At 38.6% G+C, this 26,370-nt stretch overlaps 1 protein-coding gene across 2 annotated transcripts in view; it reads right to left on the minus strand.

The window, feature by feature from the left end:
- Positions 1–6,409, minus strand: part of LOC114000675 (leucyl and cystinyl aminopeptidase) — a 50,274-nt gene extending 43,865 nt beyond the window's left edge. The window contains exon 1 of one of the 2 annotated variants that reach the window (XM_027745136.2): positions 6,307–6,409. Coding sequence is in view for 1 of the 2 variants with exons in the window: in XM_027745135.2 (XP_027600936.2) it covers positions 6,307–6,325 (19 nt within the window). In the remaining variant the exon portion in view is untranslated. The remainder of the gene's footprint in view (positions 1–6,306) is intronic. The other variant, XM_027745135.2, reaches the window with a different exon arrangement.
- Between the last annotated feature and the right edge of the window lie 19,961 nt (positions 6,410–26,370).

Here is a 26,370-nt window from a genome sequence, read left to right on the forward strand (position 1 = left end):
AGCTTTGTGAAACATCTAACAGATCGTCAGATATGAAACCTGACAGACTGCATACAACTTGATGCTTGCTTGGTCTTTTTTTTCTTTTTAAGCAATAAATTCATAGAATCATACCTTCTTGTCCTAAACAGTCTCTGCTCCATAACTGGTGTTTCATCTCACAGAAGCAACAATGTCTAAAGGTTATTGCCTGTGACTTGCAACGCTGTAAATTTTATACCCTCTTAAGAGGGCTACAAGACATCTACCTAAATTTTTGTCAGTCTCACGATATAATGAGACAAAGGATATTGCTAGAGATAGAAGTGGCAGCATGTCTGCATGGTAGCTCCAGAAATACTGAGATCTAAATTACTTCAAAGCCCTAACCAGGTATTATATATTAGCTTGGAAATTATCTTCATTACAACCACCACCATGGGGGAGTGATCAGCTCAGATATCAGACACTTTTCAGAAGGTCCCTTGCAACAAAAACCATTCTGTGATTCACGCTTATGAATATTCACTTGTGCCAAAAGAAATAGTAAGGCCTCATTAATATCTCCATCAATGATAAAAGGCACAAATTTTGACAACAAAACTAACAGCTTATACATGCTGTATTCACAGCCTCATTTCCTAAAAACCTACTGTTTGTTGTTTTCTTATAATGATTTACAGCTCAGAAGTAAGGAGGCCTCTAAAGAATACAGAAGATTTTGGACTCCCATTGATACAATCTGCTGTTTCCAGAAGCTTAGCTTTCGTGCATGAAACAGAGTTACAAGTGGTTCGATTGAGGTGTTAACAATTCATTGTTACTGCAGAAAAAATTATCAGCTTTTATACAAAAAGAAAGCCTTAAATAAAAAAGCAGTATTAGGCCCTAAAGCAGTAGGCGAATCAGGCACATTCTTAGTTTTGAACGCAACTGGTTATCCATAAAAGCCAATAGCACTGATGGAAGAATTGTTACACGTGAACTCCAGTGTTTACAGAATCTATTCCTTCAATGTCAGAGTGTCTACAACCGAATAAAAGTTCTCTGCACTCAGCTATGCTTAATAAAGTGCAGTGAAACAGACAACTCCAAACATCTCCGTGGGAGCTCTGAAGGGGGGGGGAAAAAAATAATCCCCAAATGAAAATCCACCTTATTTCCACATGAACAAACAAATGACCGAAAGTGTCACATATTTCAGCAGAATCAGGATTCCACTTTTTCACTCTTCACTAGATGTAGTAAAGAGGACCACTGGTGCAGTAAACTACTACAATCATGAACAATCCATCAGAAGAACTGGCCTCTGAGGTCTTCTCTGAATATCTATTGCAAGACAACACTTATGATGTAATAAAGCATCGGCTGTGCCCTAGGGATGCAAACTGGGCAGAACCCAAAACACTGTATTACCCTGAAATCCCTGTCTCTTTGATCAACTGGATGAGATTTCCACAGATGTTCCCTCTCCTCCTTCCTCCAAATTTCCTTCAAGAGTATCCATCTGTCCTCCTCCTTTCTTTCTGGCAAGAAGGCACACAATCTTTTTGGGATTAGTAGAATTTTAGGTTAGTATACTTCCACTATTTAAAGCAGTATCATGAATAGTCAAAACATAACTATTAGAAGGTCCATATGTACTCCTTAAAACATTTACAGGCAACTAAAACCCAGATCACACAAAATCCTGGCGTATTTTAAAAGTTAATTTGATGTTATTTTAAGTTATTGTTGGACAGAAAAAGGAATAATATTGCTTTCACTCATAAAGACATTTTAATGTTTTTGCTCTTCTACGCAATCTTTACTTTTGTATTTAATGAAAAAAATATTGTTCTGCAGATCTGGAAATTCACTGAATTCTTTTCACTCAAATCACTGAATAAAAGAGGAAAAGAAAAACTTGTATTCTCTGAAATCAGAGGATGCATTAACAAAGATAAATTCAATTTCTTATTCTTATGTAATTACTATATCAATGTCCATCAAATATGCAAGTAGAATATTAATGTCTTAGTAGAAAAATACTAACAAACAATCCACGGTGAACAGTTATACTCTGATCTTCAGACACAGTTTTAAGTTACTGAATTCCCTTCCGAGCATCCATTGCTAGACAGGGAATTCACAGAAATGCAGCAAAAGCAAATACATACCCAACACATTGAGAAAACAGGTTTCTGTTTAGCTTAGCTGGCACAGGAACACAAGTGCAGATACTATAACACGGCTTTGTGGAAAATTCTATCCAGCAACATGCACTTGAACAATATAAAACTCAAATTTAGGAACAGATGAAATCAGCATTTTTTTCTGTCAGTAATATTTCATGGCATATGCAAAATATGGGTGATGGAAAAAGACATTGAGAGCAGACCTCTTAGATTTTTTTATCTACCATCTTACGAAAAAGGATTACTCAGTCTGTTGCTTAGGACTGAATAAAAACCAGCAATCCTTCTTCTCCAAGACACAAGAGTATACAGTATTGCCTGTTGTACCCAACAGACTTAGGCTATGCACACAGAACATGCTCCTGCACTCTCCAATACATTCACATACTGAACAAAACTAACACAAAGAAAGAAAACATTTTGGAATTGACAGGAACTGGCTAACTTGATTTATTTCTACTTTCAAAAAAAAACAAAAAACAAAACCAAACAAAAAAACCCAACCAAACAAAAAACTCCTTCTTTCCATGTGGAAAGACTTTTTTTTTATTTTGTTCATCAGTTTAGTCATGTAATTAATATCAAAGATTCCATTTGCCGTGTATAAAAAGGATAAAAATAAATCAGGGATGTCAGCGAACGTGAATGTTATTTGTATTTCAGCAAATCATCACAAGTTATCCCTTCTGCAGTTGCATGTTCATGCATACCACCTATTTAAGTGAGAAACATGTAATAGCTCACTTCCACCTTTTACTTTCATCTCAAATGGATAAGTACCATGTTTAATGCATTAAAAAGGAAATGATCTTTCAGAAACACATGCAACCTAAAAAAAGACAAAAGACTTGCAAAATAATTTGTAATAATGCCCAAAATAGAGACATCCCAAAAGACATGACATACTCCCTTTATTTCATTTTTCTGTTTGGGTTTTTTGCTTGTTTCTTTTTATTGTAGTGAAACTGCTGAAGTAACAAATGACTAGTCAAAAGTAATACTGGTCATTAATTTGCAGTTTCCAATTTAGAGGAATTTGAGATCATACAACTTAGGGGAAAAAACAATGTGCAACAATAAGGAAGATTTACATGCACTTCTAATTAAACTTTGATTATTCATTTTTTGGAAAAGATCTCAAATTAAGGATGGTCATGTAAAACAGAGGAATTCCTCTCTCTCAAAAAAAAAAAAAAGTCTTACTAGTAGCATTTCTAAAACATTTTAGTAAATTTATAGCATTCATAACATTTCAGGGGAAGTTCAAACTGGATATTAGGAGAGGGTTCTTCATTGAGAGGGTGGTTGGTCACTAGAACAGGGAATTGGTTACAGCACCAAAGCAGCTAGAGATCAAAGGAAGTCCAGATGACATTCTTAGTCATATGGTTTAGTTTTAGGTAGTCCTGTGAGGAGTAGGGAGTCGGACTCTATGATCTTTATAGGTCCCCTTCAACTCAAGATATTCTATGATTAACTCAGGTATTCCAGGCCCGAAAAAATACATCTTCAATTGACTGTTATTCCAGAGCTACAGACCTCACATATTATCTTCAACTAAATTCCAAGGCAGTAGGGAAGGCATAGCAGAGATCTCTCCAAAGAGGACCAAAATCCCAGTACAGGGGTGAAATCAAAAAAGAAACCTTAAGTATTTTTAATTAGGTTATCTGAAGACTTCCACTGCAAAAAGTATTAAAACAATACAGGGTTCAGCACACCCACTAGCATTTCAAGGAAAGGACAAGGGTTTCTTTGACTTTCAAAATGCATTATGGGTGTGGTTTTTCTTTTATTTAAGGAAAAGAAAAAAAAAACCCACCAAATACTGAAGTAGAAAACCAGTGATCTTCCATACCCCTTTTAGAGCATCTATTGCCTTAAAAAGACTATTTAAAAATACATATCCACTCTGATACAGCTCTACATCCATAAAGTAAAACAAGAAATTGTCTTACTGCCAGTTTTACAAATGGGCATCATAGTTCTGAATCAAACTGAAACACTTCTGGAAAATCTTATGACCCAGTCTGTTCCCTCTGTTTTACAAGGGCAAAAGCCCCAGAGAACTAAGCCAGAGACCTACAGACATAACATTGTAAGATACTATAAGATAGACATCTTTTCCCCTGAATTTACACGGTACTTTTCGCGAGAAATCAACATACAGACTCACAAGCAGAACTCATTACTACTGTATAAGACAAAACAAACAGCCTTTCAGTTTATTTGAAAGACTTGGTGTCCACATGAGCTTCTAGATTACCAGCCATGAAAAAGAAAATTAAAAAAGCCAACAATGTAAGCAATCTCTTCATTTCAGATTTTAGCAGCTGCTATTGAGCACCAAACATGTCTCAAGGTCATCAAAAATAAGGAACAACATCTCTGCTCCAATATTTTCCCATTCTCTGTAGTGTCCATTCCAGCAGAGCCAGCTTTCCGAAGAAATTTATTGACCAGCTTCAACTCCAAATTTTCTTCCAAACAGTCTCACCATCACCTCCACGCTTTTTACTTTAGGGAACAGAATTACGAAGCTCTGTCCATGAACATTGCTTCTCAGTACCTTTAAGCTACATGCTCATGCCCACAAGGCCATTTCTTCCAGTCACATTTTTTTAATGTTTTCTTGCACAATGCAGTAAGAGTATTATGTCAAATAGACTTCTAAAGCAACATGATGGCTGTCTCTTCTAAAGAGGACAAACTTTGCAGGATGACTTAGAAAAAAAATTCTTCCCCAAACTTATATTATTAAATATAAGGTCTTTTTACCACACATACAGGAATGCAGATTACAACCCTGTGACTGAAATAAGATGAAGTTGAAAGATCTCTTACTAAGGCCAGGATTAACTACAGAACCAAAACATCAACTGCTTCTACGAACTGTAATTTTAACATAAGGGGGAAAAAAAAAGGAGGGAAAAGGTCTATCTTGCTAGTTAAGCCACCAAAATATGCCCAAAGCTCATAATCTTTAGATTTTTAACAGCAACATCAAATTACAGAGAATTTTTAGTGTATTTGAGAAAAGGAAAACACAAGGCAGTGATAATAAATTTATAAAATCACAAAATGGTTTGGATAGGAAGGGATCTTAGAGATCATCCAGTTCCAACTCACCTGCCATGACACAGAAAATTTACTTTTTACTGCATGGGGTTTTTTATACTCTGACTTGTCAGGCCTCTGAGGAGTTAAAATATAATGCAGCAAACTCTACCCGGTGTTTTAGCGATGATTATTCAATATGCAAGTTATTTAACAGACCAAATCCCACCTGTAACAAAAGTGTTGTGTTTTCAACAGGAAGGCTGTTGTTTTACCCAGTGTCTAGTACTAATTCCATATTTGGCCATGGTCTTGCATCTAACCAAACATACTCTAGTTTCAGTTTGATCTGAGAGCTTCATTTCCTCCTCTGTCCTGGACGGGTAGAATGAGTTGCTGTTAGACGAGGTAGTAGCAACACGGAATTCACACGGCTTCACTTCAGTCTCAAGCAGGATGCACGCACACTGCTGTATCACGATGTCAACAAACGCTCCCGTATGCTCGCCTCGGAGCATATGCAACCACGTCGGTATTTCAAGCACTTCTGTCAGCGCACGGGCAGTTCTGAAAGCCTTCTGGCTTTCATGAGCACCCTCAAACATTATTTCGTATACCCCAGACACTTCTGTATTTTATTTCTCCTTTCGCTCGGTGGGAGGAAACGCTCTGACGAGAGTGCCCCGATCAGGAAAACGCCATGAACAGCGAGTCTGGCTCCTCCTTCCCATCAGTCATGACGGCTTTGGCACTCCAGACGCCTATAAGGCTCTTTCGCCGGTGCAACACACGGCGAGCGCACACCTTGGCGTACAAGTCGCCCCGGCTCCTTGGTGTCGGTCAGACCACGGCCGGGCTCTGAGAAGCGCAACAGCGCCGAGAAAGAGAGAGCGCCTCCTCTCACCTCTCTCGCTAAAGGCACCTATGCCTAATTAACCAAAACTAAACCTGACCTGAGGCAATTTTCAAGCCGCGGACCGTGAGGGCAGCACGACTAAGAAGCCTCTCCCGTTGCTCCGGGCAAGTGGCTCCCGCCGGACGCGCCTCCAACCGGGAGGCCCCGCTCGGGGCTCCGCCGGCCGCCCGTACTCACCGCTGGGAAAGGGCTCCATCTTCCTCCCCGAGTCCGCTCTCAGCCCTGGCGAGGCGGGCAACGACGCGGAGGCGCTGCCACGGCTTTTCACTCCTCCTCCTCCTCCTCCTCCTCCTCCTCCTGCCGCCGCACGCTCCCAGGGCGGGCGCAGTCCCTGCCCACCGCCAGCACCGCCCCGCCGGCGGCCCGCGCCCTGCTCGGCGGCTCTATCGGGAGAGGGAGCTCCTGCCGACCATCTCCTGCCGGGGCCTCAGCGCTCGCTTCCTCCTCGCCCCTGGCTGGGCCCCGCTGCGCCGCCTCCTCCTCGCATGGGCTCGCTTCTCGCCGGCGATGCCGTGTCGGGCGCTGCGGACAGCGAGGGAGCGAGGTCCGAGCGCGGGATGGCCGGGGCTGCCTCGCAGAGCCGGGGTGACCCGGCCGCTGCGGCACCCGGCCGCAGAGGGGCCCCGCAGGCCGTGGCAGCTTTGCCTGCATCTCACAATTTAGTTTTTGTAAAAATAAAATAATAATAATTAAAAAAAAAAAATTCCCACGTTGTTGGGTGCTGTTCTTCTGTGCAAGACGCAAGAGCCAAAAGGCACAACGAACCGTTGTGAAGTACTATCAAACCAGGCTAAAGAGAAAGATTGGATAGAGTGTTTCCAGGAACCAAATGCAAGAGATCGAAACATACAAAACCAGACTTGGTTTTTCTGTGAAAGAAAACCGTATGTGGTGCATGTCACTGTGGAAATGAAAGTACTGAAACATCATCGGAAGAGGCTGCTGTGAAAAAAGTAGAGGAATAGAAACATCTTCAAGAACACATTCAAGAACTAACAAATGCTGTAAATATTGTGTTTATGGGTTTTCCCCCTTGGCACACGTGGGAAGTGGTGTCATGGCAATTACGAACCTTTGAAGGCTCTGCATCTCTCCAGCTCGAGGCAAGAGAGAGCTGCCCATGTCCTGGCTTCCAGGGCCCTTTTTACTTCTGTGGACATTGTGCACATGTTTGCTGTAAAGTACATTGTATTGTGTCATCTTAAGCTAAGTAATATTTAATATCTATGTAGGACCTTGTACTACTGTACTTACTGTAATAGGTATTAATATCTATAATAAAGTATTGACAGGTGACAGTAACACTTGCTGCCACTCCCTACCTTCCCAGAGGAGTCAGGAGGAATGACAAAAGCTTGTGAATATGGGCAAACACCAACAAAGAGCCGTAAGATCAAAGTGAACGCTGTGAACATAAAGCCACTGCAATCCAGTTGACATCAAGAACTGATTGTACGGAGAGGTGACAAAGGAGTCATGGCATGATGTGTCACATACCATTGCTTTGGAACAACGTTCTACCAATTTTGACCAAGGTGGGCAGGCCACCTATACTTAGCATGGAAAAGGAACATATATAAATTACACGTGTTTGATAAATAGCCTCATTACTGACTTACCTCCTCCCCAACCGTTATGCTTCTGCTGTCACATGATGTACTGAATGGCTTTTTTTTCTTCTTTAATACGAGAGATTTTTAACCGCTGATTTTTGGGAAAGGAGAAAATGGGAATTGATTAATCCGAAAGAACATAAAATCTAATGGCCCTGTATTTATTCAAACAACAATAAATATCTTAAGATTAATTGTTCTTTGGGTGAGAGAGGAGACGAAGGCCAGAGGTCCACAAGAGCCCAGGCCCTATTGCAGCCCTGTACCTGTTCTTACTGTTTCATAAACCTAGAAGTGCACTTTTTCATACCTGAGTGCATTTCATAAACTTAGTTATAAAGACAACCCTGTAGCACAAACTAAGTCAAAGTCGTTTTTAACACTAAGTCCTTGGAGTTTAATACTGGCCCTAATGCTGAGCACAGAGCTATATGAGTTTTAATAACCATTTACATATTCTTAGACACCCCTTAACATGTCACAAGAGCCCGTCTGCAAAAGAAAAACTTATATCAAATTATTAAATCAGCAAAGCATTTCTTTTAATAGGATGACATGTTCCAAGAGCTTTCTTTTCTAACCACTGCCCCTGTCTGCCCTGTATTTAAATATATTAAAGAAACATTAATAACTAGTTGGCTAACTCTGCAGTCCTGGGATCCTACACGGTGTTATGCAGAGGCTGAAGAGAAGTCTGAATGGTGGTTTTTGAGCTCCTCATCACTTCTTTTCACCGTTCTTCGATTTTGCTAATTGAAAATCCTTAATCAGTATGATACATCTCTGAAGCAGAAAAGCTAAAATAAGATCATGCTCCATTACATGTGCAGCAATTTCCATATTCAGATTTTCATATTAACATCAGGTTTAAGGTAATGCAATGGGAATTATTCATACAGGTAAAGAGCTTATTTCACAGTAGCACCTATTTTTATCTGTGCAATAGCAGAAGAATAAGGGTTTCACTGCAGTTTTGTATAACATCATTTAGAAAAGAAATTGAATGGCTCTGAAGCTTCATCTTTGCTCATGTTGGGAAAAAAACGTAGAATTTCTACAATATGATTTTTAAAAAAGTGTCTAAAAGTTACAGATCCTTTTCCTCTAAAATATGGTTTTTAGTTATATTTTATAGTATGAGAGATTTATAAAAGTGAAGAATTTTAAATCGGTACCTTTGTCCAAATTTTAAGTCAACTATTACAACGTCTTTTTTTTTTTTTTTTTTTTTTTGAGACGTAGAATAAAACATTTCTTTGATTGCTCAAAACCCTAAGTATATCCCTAAAGCATCTGTAATGACCTATATTGCAACTTAGTTTGGTAGCTTCAGCAATATCTTAATTGGGTCTTTTCCATGGGGTAAAACATGTTTGCTAGCAACCCCACCTCCCTCTCATCTTTGAAGACATGCTATCCCTAAGAATGCTTTAGATATTTCAGCTTCTAAACAGCCGGAAACATGACACAGACCTTCTTTGTTCTGGTTTATTTTTCTGGTGAAACGAACAAAGATTTCACGAACAGTACAAATGTCAGTAACTCTTGGGTGCCTTTGACGCAGTGGAAAGTCGTCAATTGTTTTCAACCTGCTCTGCACATAAGAAGCAACTATAAACAGTGAGATGTAGAGCTTTGTAGTTGAGAAGTCGCCGGGCCTCCAGGGATTTGAAGGCAAGGGAGTTATTTCATCAGTCTTGCTAGAACATGTTAGAGGTAGCTCAGAATCAGGTGTGGGACTGGTGACTCATTTGGCTGACAACCTTAAACCAAGATGAAAAGATTGTCCCAATGAATGCTTGTGCCTAAAGCTTGAGCAGAGAGATAAGAAACGGGGAAGTTCTTTTTATTCATTGACTCAAGTGGTTAATTCTAGCATGTTAATTTCTCCCTTAATTTAAGTTTTTGTATTTAAAGCCAAAATTGTTTTATTGCTGTGCACACTACTCTGCATAAATCTGACACCCTCATCCCTTGCCAGCAGGAACTACAGCTGTTGATAACTACTGTCTGTTCAGAGTATTATCCTTAGCACAGTATTTACAAAATAAATATCCTTATCTAACTATGTGTCTATCTATTTCTACAGGTGTATCCAGTTAAACAATTAAAGTAAATGATTTTGTGAACAGTGAAGATAAATGAGACGTGGTTGTCTTTGCATATCTTAACTCCTTGCAGATGCTTGGTAGGAGAAGCAGCTGCTCCACAGAAACATCATTGCTTCGTGCTTTATGTTATCTTACAACATACCTTTCTGCAATTCTTCCTAGATCTACCTTTCATTTTTCACAGAGTTTAGTTAAGTTTACACTGTTCCTTTCCTCTCTGCATGTCTCTTTCAGGAACCTCAAGAGCACTGTGTATTTTCATAGAATCCTGCAAACTTTTTATTCTCTGTGGCCTAGAACAAGGATTTGACATGATGCCAACTGCAGTCCCATTCTCAGTAGTCATATAGAAATAAACATCTGTGGCACATGAACCTTTGGATGGATTACCGTGCTACATTACAGATAAAAAAACCCAGGCTATTTTAAGAAGGGTCATACCACGGTTAGAACATTTTATTTCGGTATAGTCACTTTGCCCGTAAATGCTTTTCTTGCTTTGATGATTTTGTTTAATTCATAAAAATAAATAAGCTACTGTAAAAATTTTCAGGTCCTAAAATTAAACCAGTGTATTTTTCTCTTTCCCTTGGAGTATTTCTAGTATCTTTGTATCCCAACTCTAGATTTGTCTTTCTTTTTTCCAGTGGTTCCATTCTCAGCTTCCTCTTATCCACCACTAATTGAAGCTTTATGGCATTGAAAATAACTATTCTTGAATGTTGTGAAAAAATGGCAGCAAATTGATTCACTAAGGCAGAAGTTTTATAAAGTAGGAAATCTGATCAAAATAAATACACACTGAGCATTTCAAAAGCACTCACTGTCGACAGGACTTTTTCCTATTAAAGTGTCATGGTTTAACCCCAGACAGCAGCCAAGCCCCATGTGGCTCCTCACTCACTCCCCCACCTGCAGGACTGGGGAGAGAATTGGAAGGGCAAAAGCCAGAAAACTTGTGGGTTGAGATAAAGACAGTTTAATAGGGAAAGCAAAAGCCACACACTCATATGCAAAGCAACGCAAAGAATTAATTCACTGCTCCCGTGGGCAGGCAGGTGTACAGCCAGCTCCAGGAGAGCTGGGCCCCGTCACGTGTAACAGTTACTTGGGAAGACAAACACCATCACTCCAAACTTCCCCTCCCACTTTCCTCCTTCTTCCCCCCACTTTATATACTGAGCATGATGTCATATGGTCTGGAATATCCCTTTGGTCAGTTGGGGTCACCTGTCCCAGCTGTGGCTCCTCTGAATCTCCCAGGCACCCCCAACTTCCTCACCAGTGTGGCAGTATGAAAGCAGAAAAGGCCCTGATGCTGTGTAAGCCCTGCTCAGCAGTAACAAAAACATCTCTGTATTTTCAACCTTGTGTTCAGCACAAATCCAAAACACAGCCCCATACTAGACACTGTGAAGAAAGTTAACTCTACTCCAGTCAAAATCAGCACAGAAGTAAAATCTAAATGACATCAACAGCAGTAAAGCAACAACAACTATCGTGGAGTTCAAGAACTTCAATTACTGTGTTTAATAAATAAGTTATAAAAATGATGCATAAGTAGCCCTTTTTTTATAGTCATAATAACACTGTGGAATTTAAGAAGTCATCCATGCTCACAGCTCACCTCTGAAGTACCCAATTAGGCAACTGAATAGTATTATTTTCTGCTTTTGCAAACTGGAAAACTGCTAAAGAACTATGAACTGAAATTATCAGCCACTCATCAGACATAGTGAAAAACTAGCACTGTTTGTTCAGTGTATTTTTATTAATGTATTTAATAATTTCTGTGCTAGTATTACAAAGTTAAGAGATGTGAATCATGGAAGTATTGAATACGAGAAACATGAGACTGGTGAATCATCCAAAGAAACTTTGATGCTGATATGCTGTGTTCTGTGCACATGCCTGCCGTAGGGGTACTAAGTTGGTTGATGTGTTCTTGGTCTTCCATAAGCCGTATCAAGCATAGGAATAAGGCATGGTGGAATGGTCAAGGTGCTGATACAAAACACATCCATATTATTACATGTACTTCTCAGAAGTGTTCAGTGTTGACATCCCTAATTTGATTCTAGTTGCGCAGGGCTTTCATGGGAACAAAACCCCTTGCATCCATCTAAAAAGGATTATAGATGAAAATTGTGAGAAAACAGTGTGAATAATGCTTCTGTCGCAAAATAGTGTTCCTTAGTGACACTCTTTCATAATCTTAAATTTAGGAGGCTGTAGAGCTTTTACTTGATATGAAAATGTAGCCTTCAGTCAGATAACATGAGTAACAGGATAGAGAACGTGCCATGCGCTAAACGAGGTGTGCGTATCAGTGATATATTTAAAACCACGATAATCTAACTTGCATCTCAAGGCAACAAGAAAGCATGAAGTCTTGCCAATGTTTTTGAGCTCTAATTTAAATATATATGCAGAAACTAGAGTTCTTTCCACTTGCCCATGGTGAATTTTGTGGTGGTGTATTTATTTCACTGCAAGTCTATCCACGTGTTGGCAGTGTTTCTTTGAAAACAAATCTTTCAGAAAGTCAGGTGACAAATAACCTGATACCACTGTGTTGAAGAGACGTATAATTGTTTCCAATCAAACACTGTAATTACTGTATTTTTAAATAATAAGTAAAAAGAATTTCAGAGATTAATATAATCCTCCTTATATTCACTGTTCTAAGGAATAATGCTTAAATGTTAATACTTTAATGCTAAATACAAATGCTGATGCTAATGCTTAAATCTCAATGCTTTTAGCCCCTTTTTATTCCCGTTATCCATTCTAAGCAGTAGATTGGACTTAATGAGGCTTGTGTGCTGCTGCTTGATGCTAGTTATGCACTACTGTGAGAAACTAGTTATAGAATTGTTGCTGGTATTAAATTTATAGTCTCTATACTGTCCTTTGAAATGTCTTTGTTTGTACATTTGTTCCACAACCACATTAAAAAACACTGATTTCATGTGATCCTTGTTGTTAGAATAGCAATATATTTACAAGGTTTCTCTTGAGAAAGTCAGAGCAGTCTGAGTCACAAAATAGTGCAGTGAATATTCATGGTTAAGATATATGATCACATGCACATCTATGTGAACTTTGCAGCTGATGGCAGTTGGGAAGGGTAATTCTAGATGGCTTACAAAAACGTTGGTTTAAAATTGAGTTGCCACTTGGTCAGGCTAACTTTGAACCAGTAGGTGATACAGATGTGAAATGACAGATAATCCAAATAGCTAAAATGCAACATCGTTTACCAGGCAGGTACCACTGTCAGATAGCAAAATGTGGTATGGGTTAGAAATTCATCATCCGCACACCTCTGGCTCCAAAGGCAGCAGGGGATAATTACCAATTATTAAAGCACCAATAATGCACAAAAAATGTTTGTGGTCATAAGACATAGTACTGAATAATGACATTTTGTCTGGAATAGCTTTCAAGTATTGACAAGCCCTTAAACTAGAAAACAAGTCATTTTGTAGTTCAGCTTTCCTGAGGGGATTTATATGAAGATCTTATGCTCCTATGAAATGGCTTGTGCTCCCTTTATTGTCTTGGCACCTTTCACTGTAGTAGTTCCTTCAAGACTGAGTCATAGAGTGAAAACAAGATAGTCACAGGACTCAAAGAGAAAGAAATAGAGCATAACTTATATAAGAATCAAATAACATAGGGCTCAGAGTTAACCAGTCCTGTGTATTTTTATTCCTTTGAGCAATATTTTAAAAACATCAATTTTTGAAACTTTTTAAGTAGTCCCCAATTCCCAAGACTCTGTATACACTATAGTGTTAATGGGCCCCACTGCTGATAGGAAGAGGTAGACTGACATAGCTTTATTGGACTTCAGTAGTTTTACAACGAATTATAAGCTAAGAATTTAACTCCATAGTTTCTAGACTGAAGACCAGTTTCCCCATAGACTGGTATGGGAAAATGAAAAATTGCTGTCTTCCCTGGAAAAGAAACCACAGAAAAGATGCACAATACCTGCCCACTAGAATAAGTTCAGTTCTCACACTGGTGATTTTTATCCAAGTGTAGAATCATTACAATTACAGAGCAATAAATTCTCTCCAGCACCTGCGACAGTTGCCAGTTATATAGAGGAGAAACAAAGCTCTGAATTTCACGGTAGTTTTAATGTCATGATTTGGTTAACTAGGATACTCCATTGCAAGAGTACATTTGCAATTCAGTTTTGAGAAAGAAAGAAAGAAAGAGAGAATGAGAAGACAGAAGGAAAGAGGGAAAGAGAAAAAGAGTGAAAGAGAAAAAGAAAGGAAGAAAGGAAGAAAGGAAGAGAGAAAGAAAGAAAGAAAGAAAAGAAAGAAAGAAAGAAAGAAAGAAGGAAAGAAAGAAAGAAAGAAAGAAAGAAAGAAAAAGAAAGAAAGAAAGAAAGAAAAAGAAAGAAAGAAAGAAAGAAAGAAAGAAAGAAAGAAAGAAAGAAAGAAAGAAAGAAAGAAAGAAAGAAAGAAAGAAAGAAAGAAAAAGAAAGAAAGAAAGAAAGAAAAAGAAAGAAAGAAAGAAAGAAAGAAAGAGAGAAAGAAAGAAAAAGAAAGAAAGAAAGAAAGAAAAAGAAAGAAAGAAAGAAAGAAAGAAAGAAAGAGAGAAAGAAAGAAAAAGAAAGAAAGAAGGAAAGAAAGAATTCTCCAGAAAAACTAACTGCAAGTGTGCTTACGCAATTGCCTGTTTTTGCAACATCCTAACTTGCTTCCCAAAATACCCTCAGCATGTCTGCACTTATCAGTCCCTATCAAAATGCCATTCTTTCTATCCTACTCTCTCCACCCACCTCATTAACCTCATTAGTGCAGAAAACCTAGGCAGAAAACTTAAAGGATTGTTCAGAAACCTTGGACCAAGCTCCTAAGAATGGGATATGGAATGCGATATGAAAAACAGCTTACCTGAAGCATACAACTTTGAACTTTTCACACTAACCCCAAGTCATCTTCAGCCCCGCGTCAGCAACAATAGTGACCAGATAGCATGATGCAAGGAATGTTATAATTACTTCAACAGTCTTAGGAAGTGCATATCTATTGAAAATAAAGTAGATGATTGTGAATAACATTTCAGTCTTGCAGTCCTGTTTCTGAGAAATTCACGATTTAAGTTATGTGTGCAGCCTGTTTGTGCTCACTGTTCTGAGAACTTTAGCACTAATGGTACCTTGGTTGAGCATTGACAAACATCACTGTCCTGGAGGAAAAGAACTGTGCAGAGCTATAAAAAGGCTTATAAGACTATGCTGTAAATGAAACTTTCAAAGTACTATTCATGTCTGGAGGGAATCTCACAAAACCTTTAATGAATACCATGAGATGCACACAGTGTTGGAACAGAATGGTGCTTGATAAGACGTATGGCTGGAATGCAGAGCATGCACTTCGAAACATCAGTGTGCTGTGAGGGGATGTAATACTAGGAATATGCAATATAATCACCACGTAACAATGTCAGGGGTAGTCAACTGCACATTTAACAGCTACCTCGGATCGCTTAGTACTGATACACATCAATGTTTCAAGCATAGACAATGCTTTACCACTGCCAAATGAGAAGACAAACAACAAACAAAGCCAATCACGTTAATATGAGAAGGCTACTAAAAGAAGAAACATCTCTACAGGCAGCAGACAAGGTGTTGCTTCCATATTTATTAAAAAATTGTGTGCGTGTGTGTGTACCTCAAGGATGCTGGTATATAATAATAGCATTGCCTCACGCAGGCTCTTTCTTTGGCCAAGGCTTCTGGACACACCCACATGCAGAGAAACCTGACCTGTTCATAAACAAGCGAGGCTGGGGATGGGAAGCAGCGGGAGCATACTGCCTCCCCAAGACAGTCAGCTCTATGGCACTGATGTGGCACCTGAGCTGCCCTAAACCTGGAGCTAAATTCCTCAGGAGGCACTGCAGTCTTCTGCAAAGGAGCTTTCTTACATCCAGATTCTCCTTTGAAAGAGGCTTACAAACTCTTCTTACAAATCCAAGTGAAAAAGAAATCAAGTAGAAAGATGAAATATTCTGAGGCACGAAGGAAGGACTAAACTCTATGCATGATGAGATGGTTTTACATACATACTCTTCATGTGTAACGTTTGTTGGTTTTAATGTGTATTTTAAAAATGTGTTTTGAGATTTGAATACACTTAGTTTTATTTAATTTTCCTTCAGTTGCTGTTCCTACAAGCACCAGAAAACACCATCTTACGGAAAAAGAGTTGCCAAGCTAAGGAAAAGAGCTTTTCTATTCGTTTAGTTGTGGTAAGATACTAGCAAAAAGTTGGATTAAAAAATTAAATAAAAAAAAAACCAAACACATGGTTACAGAAGGAAGATGAGATGATGTCACCTCAGGTTTTTTTTAAATCCCCCCTTCAAATGCCAACTGATGAATCACAGGCCAGAAATAGAATATTCTCAGAACAAACTTAACCTGTTATGTGCCTGATAATATTGAAATATTTTTACTTGCCTAACTACTTTTGAGATCCAGTTATTTGGTATATTTTGTCTTATGAACAATGTATTTAAGCTACAGAACAAGTATAGGCTTCAGCTATCAGAAAATTGGAGGTACACTGACATATGTCTTGTACATTTATGTTTGAAAATACTGAGAGTGATAAATAACAAAAACTTAGAGGAAAACTCAGGCACTTGCTAGAACCAGTTGAGAGTTCCTAAAGTATATAGTTTCAGAAAAATATTACTCACCAAACTGCATTTTTCCCCCAGAAATGTGTTGTTGCCAATAAAATATTAGTTGGCAAAGATTTTTCACATCAGATATGGAATTCTTAGTTGAATTTAGAGAGATCGATCCAATTAATTACTTGGCAGTTATAATAGTCATCTAAAATGCAGGTGTCTTAGGATATGTCTGCATTTGATGTTTGACTCAGCCTGAAGAAGACAATCCTTGCCTGTGCTGAGTAAGAAGTACTGATTGCTTGTGGTGTCCACATTAGGCTGTCTATTCTGTTCTTCTTTCTGTCCAATCACTATGGACAGAAACTGGAGAGCAGGATGGCTGGAGACAGAGAATTTTAGAGCTTGCATCAGCCATGTTCTCTGGCTTAGCACGTGCCTGTAAAATACACAGAAAAAGCAGGTCATCCTAGATCTAAACAATCGTCTGATCTGCCAGGATGTTACTGAGCTATAGTGAAGGTCAATTATAAGTCCTGAAATGTTTGCGTGAACTTGAAGATAGCAAAGACTTGATTTTAGGTCTTTGTGTCCTAGTTATTAATCTCACAGTCTTATACACAGCACATGTTATGGCTAATACAGTTTTAAGGTCAAAATCTCTCCCCTAATGGATGAGTTGCTAAGGTCACTAGAGAGACAGATGGTGTGATTCTGCAGGCCTGAGCATTTGTCACGTCTAGGTCAGGTAAAGTTAGAACTGTAATCTGAGTAACCAAGCCCTAGGTAAGCGTCCTGACTGCTAGCAACTGAACAATATAAAACTTCGTCTTGTTGGTGGGTTTTCTGTTTGTTTGTTTTTGGGATTTTTGTGTGTGTTTTTTGTTTGTTTGGGGTTTTGTTTGGTTGGTTTTGGTTTGGGTTTTTTTGTTGTTTGTTTTTTTCCCAGCAGAGGGAAAGTAGCTTGTAAATTCCTAAATTCATCCTTACATAAACCCCAATATTGTTCTCAGATAAGCTGTCATTCCAAGTTCTCTACTTTCAGTGCTGCCATTACACACTTAGTAAAAATTCCTGATTAGTTTACTGGGCGGAAGGTGGATGGGAAAATGACACCAGTAGTAAAGCAATTCAATCAGAAGTGTTACTGTAGTGTAACAACGTACCTTCAAAGTCGATTCATGTAATAAATTTTATTCGTCAGACTATATGTCTGCACACAATCATTTATCGTGAATCCAATTATTTGGATAATGAGCAGTAGCTCATTACATCATTGTAATTTAATCTCTGACTTGATCCCTTCTCTCTAAGACTTCAGAGTAGCCAGGTGTACTATTGTCTGTGAAAGTAAAAATTGAATTCATCATCTTCAAATATATCATTTTACAGCTATTTCCTGCAAAATTACATAACATGAGGAAAACATGGAATGTTGGAACAAAGCAAGTACAGAAAATGGATGAATATTACCTAGCAGCAGTGACTGGCCACTGCCAATAGCAAGCTATATGATGCTGAATGAATACCGTTTGGCAATGGTATTTGTTCAGAATTGGGAGACCAAATTAGCAATGGCCAAGCAAAAAGAGCAGCTCCCAACAGGCCAAATTGTACAGGCAGTGAGTACTGGCTATACTAACTAACTGTAAGCTTCTACTCTAGCTACCTACCTTTACTTTCTAGTGGCAGAGCACTTCAACAGAGAAGAGTGATTGTGATCACAGGCAGCCTCTGAATGGTAGCTGATTCTCACTTCTCTCCTCACAATGCTGGAAATTATAGGTAAGCTAAAAGCAGATGAACTTGCAAAACATCTGAAGAACACTATTTCTGCGTTGGATGTGGCTAAAACAAGACCTTAGAGAAGTAATGCATTTAGCCAAAATGTATATGGAAGATGAACCATGATGTAAAAAACAGCTAGAGATAACAGTGTGATCAGATACAGCATGTCTAAGCTCCCAAAAGCCCCAGAGTGGGTTGTGGTGTTCAGGACTTGGGCAAAAGGATGTTTCAAGTTGGTCATCCAGGCCTTGTAAAATCCTTAGACACTTTGCAAACTTAGCTGCACAGTTTTAGCTTTCCATTGTATGAGACAGTTGGATACTTCATAAGAGTGTGCTTTCACAGGAATAAATTAGTTTCTTTCTGTCAAAAGACTCAATTTATTAATTTCTAGCAATCTTAGAAGTAGGAGTCAAAGCATTGTAACTGCTGAATTACTTGAATGGTTTGTATAGGGTATTTTGTTGGCTAAATGCCTTTAAGGCAACATACCAATAAAAGCCCTCTAGAATGCTATGCTATGGATTCTTACATGAGCCTGTTGTCTTTTTGCGCTTTTACGTATTGCTCACTGATCTGGGGGACATGGGAGTGGGGGAAACCAGGGTGTGATATTGTACAGAATTTACTTCATCATTTAGTGACTTAACTGTTTTGAAAATTCTAAAGTAACAAGGTGAAGAAACACACTGTACTTTCAGCTAGGGGAGAAAATCAATTAAGAATATGCCATGTAGGAGAAAGAGTTAAAACCAGTACACTCCTCTCCCATGTTTCAGACATTTTTAATTCTAGAGGATTTTTTGGACTAGTACTGAGAGGAGAGTTCACTTTAGATCACCATTGCAAAGAAGGCTTTCAAGAGAAAGCTTAAATATTGAGTGTAATATCTCAACAGAAGGAGGTGGAGTGTTTAGATAGAGAAAAATGAAGAAATCATTTGACTCAAAGTCATATAGCAGGTAATCGACAGAGCCAGAAGTATAATTAAGAACCTCTGACCCATAATCATGTGTTTTCTACTGGACTATTTCTCTGTAGTAAGTAACTTCTCTATGGAAGCACCTCTTATAAATCTGTTTTCTATGTCCTTCATCCTTCCAACTGAGTCAATTCAGCCTGCACCCAAAAACTTCTAGCAATATCACGTTCCTTTTTTTCTGTTACCAAAACTATAAAAGACAAAAATAATTTGAACAGTGGAATAGAAGGAAATAGGAAAAAATATCTGCTAAGTTTTCTCCTGTTAAGCTGTAAACAAAGTATATCTCCAGACCGATATTTACAGCCTTGTATCATGACAAGACCTTCACATGTTCGCAGCCCTTTGGGTTTTTTTGTGACAGACACTCCTTCCAAACATACTTGCCAGTGTTGAACCAGGGACTACTTCTCAAGTTTCTTTCCAGTTTGCATGTGTACATTTGCTCTTGCCAGCTGCACCAGGTTTGACTATTTGCCCTGAGATTTTCTTTCTGAATGAACACCATACCCAAATAATGACCACCAGCAGAGAACAGAAACACTTAATTACATCCTTTCTCACTGACAGGACCTGAGGGAATGTCCTGAAGTTGTGTCAGGGGAGGTTTAGGTTGGATATTAGAAAAAGGTTCTTCATCCAGATGGTGGCTGGGCACTGAAACAGGCTCTCCTGGGCAGTGGTCACAGCACCAAACATGAGAGAGTTCAAGAAGCGTTTGGACAATGCTCTCAGGCACACGGTGTGACTCTTGGGGATGGTCCTGTGCAGGGTGAAGAGTTGGACTCGATTATCCTTGTGGGTGCCTTCCAGCTCAGCATATTCTGTGAGTCTGTGATTTAGATCATATATATCAGACATCATACAATCTCTTTTCACCTTTGATTCAGCAGCCAGTCTGAGGCTGTTGAGATTCTTCTCCAGCTGTCTGAGGCTCCTGGTGATGGTATTCGACACAATCCCATTGGTTCACAGCCACAATCCGTGGTTCTCCAGAGGCTTACAGGTAACCTTTGTCTAGAAAAACCAAATGGCAATCAGTACCTGATCTGAGTCAGCTTTAGTCAAGCACCTCTGCCAGAAGAACAGTTTCTATCAAATACAGTATGCAAGGTAAACAATGAGTTCAAAATATGTAACCATACTTGTGAGTTTTGAGCTTTCCTTATCCTGACCTCTAAGGCTATGCATGAGGAGAGGCTTGCATCTTCCTAACCAGTGACTTGTGAAAATTCATAAGGTCACAGGAGTAAAGTGAGTTTGTTTTTCTGTAAATCAGTACTCCAGCCTATTATGGCTCTATTTGATGATAAGTTCTGCTTATGTTGTTTGGCTGCATTTTTCTTGAGATGATTTTGTATCAAGGAACAGAGGAAGTTATCCTATAATAGAATAAAGCATCCACTGAATTTTGTAGAACTTTTTAATATTTGTAAAAATAACTCTTTTTAGGACAGTTTTCTCAATAAGAAATTCCCTTTGATATTAATAAGAATTAAGTAGTGTAAGAACTATATTTGTTATTGAATCCTTTGGCCCAGCATGTGGTCTCTAAATTGCTAGTGCTTAATAAATATAAGAAACAAAGGAACAAATAAATACACCTTTTCAGCTACAAAAAAGCTTGCATGAGACAGTGATTATTGATAACATGCTGTTTTGTGAACTACGTATGTTTTCCAAAGTAAAGCCAGAACACAAACACAATTATCAGAAGATTAAATCTCCTTCTGTATAAATTAATAAGGGCTGCACATACTATGGTATTGCCTACAGCAATACATTTGGAGGACACCAGCTCATATCATACTATATAGGTAAAGACCAAACTAACACAGACATTGGGCTAAACTGTTACGATTTATTAGATAAATATCCAAACCTTACGTCATCTTCTTTCCCTTAATCATCCAGTCACGGCCCAATACCAAAAGACAAAAGTTTAATGATTTATAATGCAATTAATAATTGCAGTATTCTGTGCTTTTAGTTTGCTTGTTGGTTTGTCTAAACATCTTCTCACCCCAGAAAAAGTAAAATGTATTCCCAGAAAAATTAGTTCTAATCGAGAAAAAAGCTAATTCAAATCTGTGAAGATGAACACTTTTCAGCAATAATTAGAATACTGGACTGTATCCTCACAGTGTTCCTCAAAATTGAGTTTGTTTTTAATTTCCTTCACAACATCATTCCAATTAAAAGCACGTCTTTACCCAGAGAGCCACTGAGTGACTTGTTACACAAAATTTTTGTAAATCTAATTTATTTCTTACTATTAGAAGAATCACTCTGTGTTCTTTTAATCTCATGACACTATGTAAACTAAGTTGCCTTTTATCTAGTTCATAGTTTACTTCCTGCGAGGATGTATGGACTGAATACTTAAGTTTCTTCTGTAGTTGCAGCAAATAGTCACTCATATTTTCTATTGTATTTCTCCCTGCCTCTGTAGTTCTTTCCTTCTGACAGCTATCTACATTACGTATAACTGATATTAAAATAAGCCCAAAAGAAAAAAATATTATTTATTGAAACCTGACTTAGGACAAAACAAGAAAGGCTAGAATCACACTGAGAAGCACTTCTCAGTAGTAAATCTTATTATTAGCTACCTCAGCAGATATCTGGCTATCTTAGAAGGCTGATGTACCTTGGATAACACTAAGTTGCTTGTCAGAGGTCTTCTGAGGAGAAGCACCCACAGCTTCCTCAGAGTTTAGTGGGAGAGGTGAATAACATCTGTGATAAACAGGTCACTATTATGTTGACAGGATTTTAGAGATTTGACATAATTTTAAAAACCTATATTTGCAAGTGTTAATATTTTTCCTTTGAAGGTTCATGGCATACTGTAAGAGCTGCATATTGCCTAAATGAGGTGAGAACACGTACCACTATTTACTGAGCAGTTCAAGGCACAGGCTGCTTGTTGGTGCTAGTCATCTCCAGCATTTTTATCTCTGTTGAGCTGAAGGAACAGGAAGCATACAGTACCACAGTGGAACATCTATCAGGAAGCAAAAAAAAAAAAAAGTTTTTAGTAAAATACAAGCAAATTGAGTTAGAATGATTCACATAGAGACCAGAGAGTAAGGGAAACACTCTCAGTAAGTGACGAGGTTCAGAGTGGGGCCACCATACTTTCTAAATGCCTTATGGATTCTAGGGATGGCTAGGTCCAATCATAATGCTAGACTTGGCCGGTCATTTATGCCCAATGGAATTATCTATACAATGTTTATAATAATATTGAATAGTTTTGTGGATTAGTAATATTTAATTACTATTAGCATTATTTTAAATTCTTATAATAATAACATTAACACATTATCAGCACTATTTCAATCACTTACCAAGGATCTGTCGCAAGTAGGGATCTCTCCACCTTAGGTAATGAAGGATCTTCTAGTCTCAGGTAGGGAATTTCAAACCTCTTGAGGCATCCCTGCTGAAGGGGAGAGGCACCTGGCGTGCAGCCCAGCTACAGTCCAGGGAGAGCTCAAATTCAGCCCATCCTGGTGGTAGTATTTATAGAGTGAAGTAGTTGGCTGCTACTCAGTAGTGTAGACAAAATAGATGTCTTCATTTTAGCTGTACTACCTTATCCTGTACTTTAATTATCTTGTATTTTTGGGTTTTGAGACCACCTCTGGACATATATTTCTGAAGCACTTCCCACTCCTTTGTATGTGAGCCAGGAGCTTAACAGCATGCAAATTCATCACGGGCATGAGGCCTGTTGCTCCTTAGTCAGTCTGAAAAAAGGTATGGTTAGGGGTCAAACATGTCTGTCACAATCACAAAATCAGTCCTTGTCTCACATAATATTTACTGTTTGATTTTGTTTAATGCACTTTAATGTACTTGATATTTTTCTCTCATATTGATTTAGAGATAAAGTATTATAGAAGTTCATGTTTGCATTCAGAATATAGTTTGGAATAAGATGACTTTCTATGATTTTGCGGAATTTTTCCATGAAAATAATATGGGTTTTATAAAAACTTAAGAAAACATTCAGAATTTTAAATCTGCAATGTAAATATATCACATATATATAGCAAGGTCAATTTTCACTCAATTTTAATTCCTCTATGAATTTACACTCAAATAATACAAAAGACAGCGTGGTTTTCATTTTAGAAGCTAATTATATCAGTTCAAGTTATCAGCCAAATCCACATGCATACTGCATTTTTCCAAGCAGCTGGAAACCTGCCCAATATACAAGACAGAGATGATTTCATTGGCTATTTATCAGTCTGCCTTTTTGACAATCTGTCCTTCCTGAGCAAGCTAATTGTTAGCCAACTGTGGTGTGCACTGCTGAGCTGGGGTAGCTCATATTTATACATAAGCTAAAGCTTCTTGGTACATTAGATCACAGAGGCAAGGAACAGTATTTTGGTCTGTAAACAGACTGGTGAATGGAGGAAAACACCTGAGGAGTTTTTGTCACTCACCAAGGAGCAGAACTGCTATACTGCACTATTTAAATGTACCAGATGGCAGAATCAGGGAATAAGGAAGGTCAGTGAATGCATTTGCATTCCTATATTACATGGCAAGCACAAGAACTGTAGATCAGAGAGACATGTTACATTCGAATTGGCTTTGTTTGACATTACAGCTGACAAACAGCAGATGGGACAAAATAAGACAAACCCTAAGGACGTGCTGTTATTAAATAATTACCAAAATGTCAGTTCTACATGCTGTAACCACTCTGCCAAAGTTCTGTTTACCTTCTAACAGAAGGCCAGTCATTTCCTTGCCTAGCTGAGCAGAAGATATTAATTGTTCTCTTTTTAATTTCTTACTAACGTATGAGAGAGAAGAAAATAATTTTCCAGTTGTTTTGCCTTTTGTGATCGCTTTGCCAGGCATTCATTACATAATTCATAATGCCTTAATCAGCAGAGTAATAATATTATTTAAATCTGTGTACTTTACCTTGAAGGAAAAATCCACAAGCCCTAGAACAAATTCTGAGATGCAGCTGCAGTTTACAGGTACAAGGGCTGAGGTAGCAGGTCACAGTTCAGCCCTAGAGAGCAATGTGAGATATCTGTGTATACAGTCTCTTTCCAGTAAAGTACTCCAAACAATGTGGAAAATTTTTCCAGCACACCAAAAAGAAGAAGAGGAAAACCTTGTGAATGGAAAGAGGCTAAGTGCTAAAAAGCATTTGATAATAATATCTGATGTTTCATTCTAAACTCTAGTTCTCAGCTAAAAAAGGCAAGCATGTTACTCAATCACTTCCAGTTCTATGAAGAAAAATTTTCTGCAGGGAAGTATGGGTTAAGTCTATTTCTTTTCTCTATATTTTTATTTCAATTAATGTTATTACCCTTTGAAAATAATACTTTTTATACTAACAATTTTATATTGAATATATTTACTTACTTAATTTACTATTTATAAAATGTTAAGTATTGGAAGGGACCTTAAAGATCCTCTAGTCTCAACATCCCTCAGCTATGGGTAGGGACACCTCCCACTAGACCAGGTTCCTCAAGGCCTTATCCAACCTGGCCTTGAACACTGCCAGGTTTGGGGCATCCACAACCTCCCTGGGCAACCTGTTCAGTGTCTCACCACCCTCACAGCACAGAATTTTTCCTCAGTATGTAACCTAAATTTCCTCTTTTTCAATTTGTACCCATTACTCCTTTTTCTGTCACTACAGTTCCTGACAAAGGGTCCCTCTCTGCCTTCCCTGTAGGCCCCTTCAGATACTGGAAGGTTGCCATGAGTCTCTTTTCCACGCTGAACAGCCCCAACTTTCTCAGCCTGTCTTTGTAGAGGAGGTGCTCCAGTCCTCATATCAACTTTGTGGCCCTCCTCTAGCCTTCTTCCAACAATTCCATGTCCTGCTTATGTTGGAGACACCAGAACTGTTTGCAGTACTCCAGGTGGGGTCTCACAAGAGCTGAGTAGAGGGGTAGAATCCTCTCCCTCGACCTGCTGGCCACGCTCCTTTTGGTGCAGCCCAGGATTCCACTGACTCTCTGGGCTGCCAGTGCACATCTCTGGGTCGTGTTGAGTTTTTCATCAGCCATCACCCCCAAGTCCTTCTCACAGGGCTGCTCTCAGTCACTTCTCCACCTACCCTGTAGGTGTGCCTGGGATTGCTGGGACCCAGGTGTAGGACCTTGTACTGCAAAATAAGTAATCTACCTTTTACCTCTGATATTTAAGGAATGTTTTGGCTTTTCACTATGATTCACAATAATACAAGAAGGAAATTTCATGCTTCCTATTAAAAAAAAAAAAATCTCTTTCCCGCACCATTCTTCTATTTTTAGAATGGCAGCAGCTAGAGTATTTTGATTGCAGCAACACGTATGCTGTGTCAGTTTTGTAACTATGTAAGGATCATTCCTCCCTTCATGACACCACATACCAATTTGGGAAAGCAGCAGATGAATATATCAGATGACAATGAGACAGGATTTTCTTTGCATTTTTTATTCAATTGAAACAAATATTCAGGCTCCATTATAATTACTGGAAAATGAATGTCAATTAAAGACATAATTGCTATTCCATGCTTTGAGTCAAGCAAGTTCATGGTCAGACCTGAGTAACTTTTGGATAATAACCATCTGGACTCAGGGCCGGGAACTCAAAGGATGTTAAGTTCTGGTATCCCAAATAATCATGTTTTATTGTGTCAGTGTAAAAGACAAAGTGGCAGTTCATAAGGGAATGTAATTTCATCAGTGAAGGAGTAATAAACAAATGGGTTAACATGTTAAAGGGTTTTGCAAGTTGCAGTGTTGAAAGATAAATGTATCTATTTTTTCCTGTTCATTTTAGTGGCAAGAGCTATTCCGCAAAGCTGGATTCACTCACTGGAGACTCACACATATGAGGTTTTTTCCAGCAGTAGGGAGGTCTATTCCAGGAACCTCTGCACTGCTCCAGAATTCAGCCCCTATCTAAAATCCTCTCAAAATCTCCTTTGTGGCAGACACCAAGCAGCTTCACAAGCCCAGCCACGCAGGTTTCCAATGGCCTGTGAGTAGAAGTGCCATTGACGAGGAGAAAGTTGCAGTGTGAATGCAGACCA

This window comes from Pipra filicauda, unplaced genomic scaffold (genome assembly GCF_003945595.2).
Source record: "Pipra filicauda isolate LSUMZ 115617 unplaced genomic scaffold, ASM394559v2 scaffold208_size1342795_pilon, whole genome shotgun sequence".
Taxonomy (NCBI): Eukaryota; Metazoa; Chordata; class Aves; order Passeriformes; family Pipridae; genus Pipra; species Pipra filicauda.